At 40.1% G+C, this 11501-nt stretch overlaps 1 protein-coding gene across 1 annotated transcript in view; it reads left to right on the top strand.

Annotated features, from left to right (window-relative positions):
- Positions 1–2776: 2776 nt before the first annotated feature.
- The window catches only part of LOC122992179 (rho GTPase-activating protein 20-like), a 59653-nt gene continuing 50928 nt past the window's right edge, over positions 2777–11501 (top strand). Inside the window, exon 1 of the mRNA XM_044365858.1 lies at positions 2777–3213. Coding sequence (XP_044221793.1) covers positions 3097–3213 — 117 coding nt within the window. The 5' untranslated portion in view covers positions 2777–3096. The remainder of the gene's footprint in view (positions 3214–11501) is intronic.

The raw sequence follows: 11501 nt of genomic DNA, 5'->3' as shown, positions 1-11501 counted from the left end.
TAATCAAGTAAATAGCCAAGAAAAAGGAAACTAAAACACCTGCTTTGTGTGTTAGAGATCACAATTCTGTGTATTTATGTCTGAAATGTGAGGTTACATTTCACTTTTGGGAGAATGTGAGCCAAAAATTGGTTGAGAAATACTGTCTGAATATTTAAAGGGAGGAACCTGAAGTTGTCCAGAACTGACTGAATCAATGATTTTGTGGTGACATCACACAAATAATGAGATATGTTTAATATTTGGTAAATTCTTAAACTCTCGCTGCCATGCCAACACTGTACACACATAACAGTTGGCCAATCACAGCTCCTGCTGCTGCTCTGTGGGGTTGGGTCCCTGTTAATTTTTTTTTTCTTTTTCATGGAACATTTATTACACAGGGGAAAAAGGAATATAAAATGACATCACATTAGTAAATGGAAAAGTACATTTGAAAAGTCTTTTTATAGTTAAAGATTATTCAAAGTGTTAAAGACAGAATAAATAAGTAGAATTATTGATTTTCAATGATTTAAGGATCTTTTTTTATTATTTCCTATTGTTATATTTTAATGAAAAATTTAAATGTAAAGTTGATCAATTTAAACATGTAACAGCTTTTTAAAATATAATAATATCTATAATCAATAAGTAATTGGTAGTTTAAAAAAAAAGTATAATTATTTTGGCACACTTCACACTACATATTTTACACTGTACACTGTACCTAAATGTTGATCACTGCATATATGTGAGCTATGACAACACCTGAAATAAACCTGTCTGTCATTATTGCATCATATGTTGTGGGTACTGTCAAGTGCTCGTTGATGGCCATTTAGGAAGTCTCATCATCTCAATATCATCATGAGTATTTTTGCAACCATATGATGTCAAAAGTGTTCTGAATTGCATCCGGATCACATAAAATTTAAGTCACCTCTATCTTGGGCTTTGAGGATCAGCAAAGTGAGAAACCAGGATCAAAGTCACACAAGAACGACAGTGAAACTGAAGAACGATAATCCCTGACCGTCTCTTGGCTTTATTCTCAGACTGTTATGGTTGGTCGTGTTGTTTATCATGACTCTATACAGACTCTCTTTCTCCCTCAGAGGTGACTGAAGCCATTAAAACAATCCTCGACTGAAAGCTATAATCCTTTCAACTGTGTCTTTACCAGCAACAGTGTCTCATCTCCTCAGCTTCCAGGAGAGGTGGAAAGATTTTTCTTTGTGTCTGGCTTCTTTGTATTTTGGTTTCCATGCACCAAAACCTCCGTAACCATGGCGGGATGGTGGTGGTGTCAGCTACACTGCCACACACACACTCAGAGCACTGGAAAGGCACGATGTGTGCTATATGGTTTTCCCCAAAGATAGTTCATGTCAGTCCTACAGTGAACACAATGGATTCAGACACAGACTCGGAGTAACCCCCTAAAACCAATCGATGATTTAAAAAATGCTTGAACACAGTGTTATAATATTTGTAATGCTATCTTAATCAGGTCATATTGATAACATTCTCTCTATATAAAGCCACAACCCACTCTAATAAGCCACATAATGACAGCAATCTGTAGGTAATTTGTAAGATTGTTTGCACATTCGCAAATACCAAAACACACAAACAGCCGTCTGATGTGGGCGGACAACACATTATACAAAGTAGCTCTTTTTGAGCATACCCTCTTCTTTTTACCTTCTTTCTTGTCCTAAACCTAATCTTAACCACACAAACACATACACACACATTAAATTCTCTATGTACGAGACATGACTACAAAGTACTGACTCACTGAATATACAGTGTAACCAGACAAAGAGATGAAGGAACACAGTGGATACATTAACACGTACAAACACCGTCTCGCCATCCAAATGTGTGTGTTGGTGTGTTTCCGCACAGGGAAACATGGCTCAACACAATGCTGTCTATTCTCACATCAGCACAGAGCATTCGAATAGCAAAAGGCTAATGAGGCAGCAGTGGGTGGAGGTGAAAAAGGCCAGTGTGGTACAGTATCTGTCTGCGAGAGGACCACGGGGTGACACTGACACACACACACACACACACACACACACACACACACACACACACACACACACACACACACACACAGAGCACTGTATATTTTACCACTGATCTCATTTTGTCTAGCTTGCTGGCTGATTTGGGTTCTCTGTCTCTCCATCCCTCGCTTGTTTTTGTTTTATATTCAGTTTGGCATCTTTTAAGCCGCAAGCATCCCCCCCCCCCTTTATGTTTAGTCTCAGAGTCCAGGAAGAGGCTTACAGTGATCCGCTGTTGGTGCTGTCTCACCGCCCCCCCCCCTCTCTTGTTGACCCCTCAACCTTGCAGAGGAGGAGGAGGAGGTGGTGGAAATCAACCTCATGTTGGAGCGAGATTTGAAATTCTAAGCAAAACCAGGCTGAGAGTGTGGCCCAGAATCTTGCACTGCAGAGAGTGTGCCAATTCCCCTGTTTCTTTCCATCACACGACACATCACCCAATCACAGATGATCACAATGATCCATTTTTCCTTCCTTTCCCGCGCTGACAGTTTGCCCTTCTTATAACCCCGCTTCCATAACCCCTACACCTCCTCCTCCTGCTTTTGCCCTCAGCCCCTCCCCCCATTTACCCCTTTCCACCTGACTAGCCAATGGGACCAGACAGGCTTGTCCGGGCGTGGAATGAGTGGGAGGAGGTGGCGGAGACCGACTGGACAGGACCAAACACCCGGCCAGCCAGACAGGCAGAGGCAGAGAGAACAACAGAGAAACATTACTCAAGATTCAGTTTAAGAAAATCTGTCTTTTCTGGCTTGTTCAAGGACAGTCTGTTGCTTCCTCTCAATGGATCTATATAGCAACAGGTGTTTGTACACCTTTGGAAGAGGGCGTTGCTGAATCTTAGACCTGAGAGGAAGACCTGAAGAACAAGAAGAAGAAGAGAAGACACACAGGAAGGAGGAGGACATTAAAGCTATAAGGGAGGAAGAGCAGCAAATAAAGGAGAAACAGGCTGAGCTGCTGTCAGCTGAGTTGGCTCCAGCTGTCAGCACAGACATCTGACTGACACACAAACATACACACAGAATTCAGAGCCATGCCAGCAGGAGGACAGAGGTTTTCAGACATGGAGATGTTAGTAGGGATGGAGGACGAGCAAGTGGACACTGCGAGGAGCAGGGCTGGAAGCTGCGTGGAGTTTTACAGTGTCAGAGTAAGTTTCTTTAGTTTTTTGTGGGGGAGGGGTGTTAGATAACCAGCATCTCTGTTTGTGATGGGATTGTGAGAAGTGTATGCCAGACTGGGTAATGTATATTTAATGTGGGAAGTCAGAGAATATTCATTTCTCAGGAATACATCAGAATGTGTTTTCCCACCTGTTTCACACACTTGTTGCATTTCTGAGCTGAAAAACTACTAAACCAGGAATGAAATAATACCTAGTTCTGACTCAGTCAGTACTCAGTATTTCATGAGTAAGTTGGAAATTCATGAAATTTGATGAGTCCACTGTGAGATTATTTGAACAAAAAGTTGTATAATAGTTTGCTTTATTACAATGCTATTTGAATAATTGACTTTAAACAACAGAGATACAATAACATGATATGATTATATATATATATACAGTAACCAGTCAAAAATCTGTGCTTAAAGAATAAGTTCACAATTTTTCTAGTCTGTTTTAAAACAATAGTCATGTGCCATATGAAGATTTTCATTCCAGCCAATAAAGGATCCAAAGCCCTTCTTTCATGCAAAATTTTTATTCAAAAGTTTATTTAATGATAATATGAGGCTTCGGCCATCCAACAGAGTAAAATCACATAGATATCTTCAACACTGTTGGGAAACACAAAGAGGGAATTTATTTGTACAAAAAAGACCAAAAGTTTGGAAGACATCCACTTGATTTGAATTTCTTGAAACTTCAATTTCATATAAACTTTTGAATACAACAAAACGAGGACTGTGGATTTTGCCTCCCATCACTTACACTGTAAGTGCACTATGAAGGGATCTTCTAATTGTCAGTATGAACAGGAGGAATGTTTACAGCACACAAAACCTTTTACAATGAAAATATGGGCACCTTACTATTTTTCACCTCAGATTTGAAAAATCGTGAACCTGCCCTTTAAGCTTTGTTTCATAACCTTGAACAAATCTTCACAAGTCAATAAAGTACAGATAATGTCTGTGGTATTTAGAGGGATAAGTTGAACCGTTATTACAACCACTTCTCTGTGCCTCTGCTAAAGCCAGTGGACCAAAAGAGATTTGTATGTGATTGGAAAGAGTGGAGCTGTTCGAGGAAGGTCTGAGCCATGTTTGCCAGATGCTTAAACTGCCTCAGCAGTGAACACAACTGAACCTAATGTTTTTCCCAGCTCCTCTCTGGGTAAAGGACCTTAAACACTTGAGAAAGGTCTGTGCTCTTTGACAGGGAAGAAATAGGTGTTGAGTGACATCTTTTAATGTTGCATGATTCATCTGCTGTTTAGAATGAATCCACACCTCCTTCTGTGTTGGAGGAAGGGAATTGAAATCCCGATTTTATGCAGTTGAACTGCACATCAAAGGTCTTTATACACCAAGTATTCTCATCTAAAAATGTGAGTGCTGATATCATATTTAGTCCACTGTCCACTGCTTAAACTGAGCAGGGGTGTTGGTTATAAATTTTCACTATTGTGCAGAGCATTTGATAGCTGACAAAAAATATGGTTGTTGAAAGACTTCATGACATGTGATACACTGCTGAGGCTGTTCATTGTTAAGAATCAACAGTGGACTATCAAACTAAAGTTATACCTGATGTAGTTTTTGGCAAGCGCGGCTGAGATACTGAATAGAGTTGAGCTGCTATTGAAAGAAGCCTGTTTGTGATCAGTTGTGGCAGCAGTGAACAGATATCTTTTACTTCTCAAAGAGCAGCTAGGCAGCCATCCAACTTTACTGTAAATCCTTCAGAAAGAAACACTATCAAAGTGTTTCTGTTTTATCATTTAGTTGAAATTATATTTATGATGGTGCCTTAACCTTGATAAATCATACAGGTAATCCATGTCAAGATAAAGGATTTACACTGATAAATATTTATCAGCTTACACAAACCATATATTTATTTGACTGTATGAGGCCATCCAACCTGATTTACTGGACTGCTCTTCATCGGATGATCTTCCCGTATCTTCTCTTTCCATGTGTGTCTGTGCTGGTTATTTTATTGATCTCTGGCTGTATTGTGTTCACACACAATAGAGTTTGGGTGTGTGGGATTACAGAGGTGTGAGTGTGAGTCAGTGTGTACAGTTTGACATCAGGTGGCATCACATGAGGTGGCCCTCAGTACCGGACAGACTCAGAGGAATGCTGTTTTTTTTGTTCTCTTTGTTCATAAACCTGGCTGAGGGGCTGCTATTGTACCTCATCCCACATCTAAAAGCATCTTTATAAGTAAATAAACTGTATATAGATATATGGATTTGGTCTAACAGATCTTACATTAAGTTTTTACTAGTAATAATACTTTACTTTTTAGAATTTCCCAAATAATTCTTATAGAAATATACCAATAACCTATATCAGACTTATGTCAAAACAAGGCTTTTTATGACAAAATCCTATTTTTTCTCTACATCTAAATGTTTTTTATTGGCTCATTTCCCACTTTGGGATATACATAATGGAAGCAATTAAAATGTGATTATAGATTTTGGGGTGAACCAGGTTACCCACTGCTGTACACAGCATGTATGCCAACCTGATATGCACTGACATTACTGGCATAGCATGAAGGTGTGGATTGGAGTGTGAGTTTTACTGAATCCGTATTGTAAACACTTCTCACCAGGAGCAAAAACAAAAATCTCAAAGAGATTTCATGCAGGCTTTAGTGTATATCTTCTACCTCGATGCTTGCCAGTAATCAAAATAAAGTATTTGAGGCAATATGTTCCTTAAATAATAGTAAACTAAAAATAGTAATGAGGCCACAACATTATGGCTGATCTATTAACTGTGAGTAACGCGTCTGAATCAATTATTCTTAATGGCCTTGGTAGAATATAATAACAATCGTCTAATAAGACGTGCAGGACCTTTAGCTGCATTGATGCTGCAGTAGAGTTTATACTGTATGCCACCTATATCTACTCAGAGAGGATCTACAGGTCACTGCACATGTATATATCTGGACAATGAATTCATCCAGTTGCTGATTAGTGGGGAAATAGTCAAAAAAAGACACTAGTTAGGTAAAACTCTGCAAGAACAGTCATGTATGGTAGAGATGCTTGCAAGTTATTAAGTGCCTATATAATTGATTTGGCATCTTTTACCCCATTTACCACAAATCACATGGTGTTTACACAGTTTGCTTACTGCTTGCACAGTGAACATTACTTGTTTAATTATAAGGTGCAGACTTTTCAAACACAATAATGTATCAGTGACCAAAATGTCCTCATGTTCACTGTGAAGAATTACGCAACTCAAGGAAACTTTCAGGAATCAGCTAAACTGTGCAGAACAGATGAAACTGTTCTGTAAACCATCCAGACATGACAAATGAACCAATGGCTGCCTGTAACTATAGGAACATACATCACACATTTGAAAACTATACAGCATGGATTCAAAAATGGTCAGCAAACATTTAAAGTATACAGCACATGGTCTGCAGTTATGATGCTAAAACATATACGCTATGATCCTTTAAGAAGGAAGTTAAATAGATTTTTTAAAATACTCTAACATCAAAACATCAACATGTTGGAGCAGGTAGAGGATGAAAACCATGAGGAGGGTTGTGTGACTCAGAGGTCAGTGTGTTTGGGGAATGGTGGTCTGTTTGTGTTCAACACAGCCCGGTGATGCCATTAGCCTCGTGTCTGATGCTATATCAGTTTTACAGCCATCAACATGTGCACACACACGCACACAGAGTGAGAGTTTGATGTTCAGAGGCCATGAATTTCAGAGTATCATTAAAGTTATCTCTGGACTCTTCCAGGTATATCATTACTGGCCCCAAGTCATAACAGATCAGGACATACTGAAGCACTGTATATGTATTTAGACATATATGGTGCCTGTGTATATATTCAGCCCCGTGTGTGTGTGTTGGGAGGGTTTTCAGGGGGTTAACAATCATGGTATATGAAAGCATGCGATTGTTCTCACATATATGTGTGTGTGTGTGTGTGAAAGATTCTTCTGAAGATTTGGCACTATAGCCCACAGTGTGTCCTTGTTTGAAGGGGAATCCCACCAAAGTCTCCTAGAAACCTAACAAATTGAAAAACTGCAAGATCAAGTCACAAGAAAAATCAAGACCTTCAGATCTTGGCTCACTAATTGGGAATAGATGGAGGGGGGTGGGAATGTGTTTGATCTTGGGTCTTAGTGTGTGTAGCCTCAGTATTGTAGTGTGAGTTTATTAGGCCAGGGTGAAAGTGTGTTCAGAGCTGGAGACTTGAGAATGGAGTTGGACTCGAGTCAGACTGAAGTCAAAAAAAATGGTCACTTGAGACTTGACTTGTACTTAACTGCTCTGACTTGACTCCTAAAAACAGTCAAGTTATAAATTTTGAACTGGTAAAAGCCAAACAGAGATAAATAAAACAGCATCAGACAGGCCTTGTGTAGCTATACAGCTCGGATACTGTCTTTAACAAGTAGGACTATACATTTAAGGGATTTTGGGCCTCATGCAAGAACCACTTATATGAACAGATTCGTTCTTAAGATGTATGTATAAGTGATTTGAGAACGTTTGTGGCATTCATCAATTTTCTTGAACTTAGAATTTTCTATATTTTTATGTTTTTACTGCTGATTTCTGAAAGCAGGAGTTGAAGCTGCTCTGTGTTTTGACTCTTTGGGAACTTTTTTTGTGAATGACACTCTCCCATAAATGGAGTGGAACATGGAGCCTCATATGGCAATTTTAGGGGCATATAATGATCACATCTCACGAACGTGCACCTACTCAAGAACAAGCTGAAATGAGTGATTTATGACAAGTTCAAGCAGTTAAGAGAGTTTGTTGAATCCGATGTGAAACGTTCGTACGATCAAACCTCACAGAAAAAAGTGAGAGTTTTAGGATAAAAATCCGAAAATGTTCTTGCATGAGGCCCAATGTTACATAAAACTACAATATGCAGCTTTGAAAGGAAATGCTCAAATGCTGTGTCATTTAATGGTCAGCATTCAGAGCCCTGCAGCTGACCTTCAATGTATTTATAAAGACTTGAGACTTGTACTGGACTTACTTGTCACGACTTGAGACTTGAATTTGAGACTTCCTTAAGGAGGAAGTGATGTAAGACTTGGCTTAGACTCACCCTTAAGAACTTGAGAACTGACTTGAGACTAGCTTGGACAATGCTTAAGACTTGATTTACCTGTGTGGACTCAAGACTTTGCTTGAGACTTCCTTTGGCAAGACTTGTGACTTAACTTAGACTTTTCCTTAAGGACTTCAGACCTACTTTGACAAGATTTAAGACTTGACTTGGACTTGTCATGGGACTGGGATTTGTCCTCAAAAAGCTTACAGTTGTGGTGTTTACTCTCTGTGACCAGTGCGATCTCCCCACCCTGATCAGAGGAACACACCCGTTATATATATACCATTTAGGCCTCCTATAGGCCTCCTTACCTGTCATCATCAGCTCTTTGCTTTTCTGAAGAGAGCAAGAGCAAGGCATTCGACGTCAGGCTGCATTATGTCTCCCCGGCTTCAGACGGTGGTCGTGACACGGCAGGTTGTGAAGTCTGAGACGTCAGGGTGGCGGCAGGAGGTATTAGGCCAGCTGTAAGAGGAGGGATTATGTCCCACTGACCCTGCGTTCCCAGGTTAAAGAGAAGAAGAAGGAGGAGGAGAGGAGCTGAAGGTAAATAGGAGGGGTCAGAGTAGAGAGACAGAATGAGAGGAGGGGAGAGGAGTAGAATAAGGCTAGGAGTTAGGGGAGAGGAAAGGGTGGAATGTGAAAGTAGGGAAGGACAGGACATAAGGAGAAAAGGGGATAAAGTTTTTAACGAGATGGCAACTGGCAGTTCTCAGCTGCCCCCCTGTTAATTTACAACTACAGTGAGAGAGGTAGCTCCCTCTGCTGCTGTGTTAATGAATACACTGAGAACAGGTTGACCAAAATAGACGGACTGCACCTTTACTTACAGGAAACTGACTCGTTACCACAAGATCACAAGTTCAATACTAACAACCACCAGTTTAGACCAAAGATGAATGAGACAAGTTGAAACTTGCGCTGGTTTGCAACGTTCTGAAACTTGCTTGTTTACACCGCTGTCACTTTTCCCTGCAACGTTCTAAAACGCTTTTGTCTCGTTGTGAATCTTTGGTGTAAACTGCCCATCAGAGCAACAATTCAATTCAATTCAATTTTATTTATATTGTGCCAAATCACAACAAAAGTCATCTCAGGGCACTTTTCATATGGAGCAGGTCTAGACCGTACTCTTTAATTTACAGAGAGAGAGGCCCAACAATTTCCCCATGAGCAAGCACTAAGCAGCGGTAAGGAAAAACTCCCCTTTAACAGGAAGAAACCTCAAGCAGAGTACAGCTCTAGGTAGGCGGCCATCTGCCCTGACCGGTTGGGTTGAGAGAGAGAGAAGAGGTTGGGGGGGGGGGGAGCAGAGCAGCAACAGCAACAACGACAACAACAATAGATACATGACTAACAGCAACCACAGCAGGAACAGCTGATGAAGGACAGAAGGACGTCAACACATCCTCCTGAACTTAGGAAACCATGAATGACAATGTCTGCATCTGCAAAGTACCACTTCACTAGCAAATAATGACAGAAATAGTTGGAATTTTGTGCTTTTTGATAAAATATTTTTGGAAAAGCAGCTCCTGATTCAGTCATTTTTTTTATCTATATATTTTTTATATCTGTAAAACACGTTCCTTGAACCAATCATGACAAAAATGACACTCAAACTAAAAACTTGTCTGCGTAGAACCTGCTTCATGTGATGGTCTGCCATGCACTCTTTCCGATTTTCCAATTTCCGCGATGCAAAGGACAGCAAAGTGACAAAGGAGTGTCTATGTGTGGTCAAACAACATCTCACTCAGTGTGTTTCTATAGCAACACCATCAAACACAACTGCAGTTCTATCCGCAGTTGATCAGAGAGTCTGGGAGCCCTACAGCAGATGAGTTCGGCCAGATTGTTTCCAGAGTGTTGGAGGAGATGGAAGACTAGATTGAGCTTGTTGTTGTAGTGCACAAGTGAATGTGTGTGTGTGTGGAGAAGTGGTGTGCACTCCTAAGCCATCCGTGAAGTAATTTGGTGATAATTTGGGTTATTATTACAGGTTTCTGAGGCTGACCCAGTGTAAAAACACACACAAGTCTATTTTCATTCATGCTGTTTAAAGTCTACACACATATACAATATGAACACACTTTGTGAAACCCAATCGTCTGGCTGGTTATAGTGGAGGAGATAAAAAAAACACAACCGAAAGTTTCTGTGAATTTTCTCCATGGGAAGCATGAGAACAGTGATGGAAACCACATACAAGGGCAAGTAGCTCGCCTTAGGGGGATGTGGATAGAGTGACAAAAACAGGAAGAAAAAACTAAGAAAGAAAGAAAAATAAAGAGCTCTGACACATCGGAAGGACTGATTCATCAGTAAGTCTGGCGCTGGAGACCTCATGGATGGATAACAACAGAGAAAAAAAAAGGAGGAAAATTCTGGATAGTGATGTAGTTTATTGTGCACAGGAAAATGTGGCAGGATGCAGCAGGGAAATGTTTTTTTTATAGCAGAGAGGGATTTAGGTCAGACAACACAGCAACAAAGTTTTGGAAACATTTCCCTGTTGCTAGATTAGTGCACATACAAGTGCACATACTTGATGACATGTGAAATGTTTGCCTTGTAAACATGAGAAATTGGACAGATTGGACAATTCGCTGGAAGAGTTTGTATCATGTTCATTGGAAAAAAACATTCTCTGAAGCTGTGTTTTTCTGTTAAGTCAATATTTGTTTTGTAATGATTACATGAGCAGATTGATGAGATATCTCACCTTTGGCAAATGACAGATGGGTCATCATAGGACAAAACTCTAAAATGACATGTCACCGTGCATGCAAAATTGCTCAACAGCGAAAGCACTTAACATGTTACAGCGTGAAGATGAACATTGTGTGCTTTCTGATATCACCTTCCTGTTTTTAAGCAGGCTCATATTGGTCGGGTGAAATGTCAAACCTAAAGCCTGACCTTGTATCAGTTTAATCTTGCCCAGCAGATATACTCTATGTCTCGATGAGACAAATAACTGTTCCGTATCCTCCGTTCACATCTAAATATCCTTTGCCATGATGCTGAAGGCTGTGGAGACGCAGAGAACAGTAGCTGCTGATATGAGTTGTGGCTTATGGTTAGAGCCTGTTGCTGCAGATAAATCTTGTGGTTAATTGTTCTGCTGACAGGAAGCTTT

The sequence above is a fragment of the Thunnus albacares genome, chromosome 11, assembly GCF_914725855.1.
Source record: "Thunnus albacares chromosome 11, fThuAlb1.1, whole genome shotgun sequence".
In the NCBI taxonomy this organism is placed as follows: domain Eukaryota; kingdom Metazoa; phylum Chordata; class Actinopteri; order Scombriformes; family Scombridae; genus Thunnus; species Thunnus albacares.
This window is presented reverse-complemented; position numbering and strand designations above follow the sequence as displayed.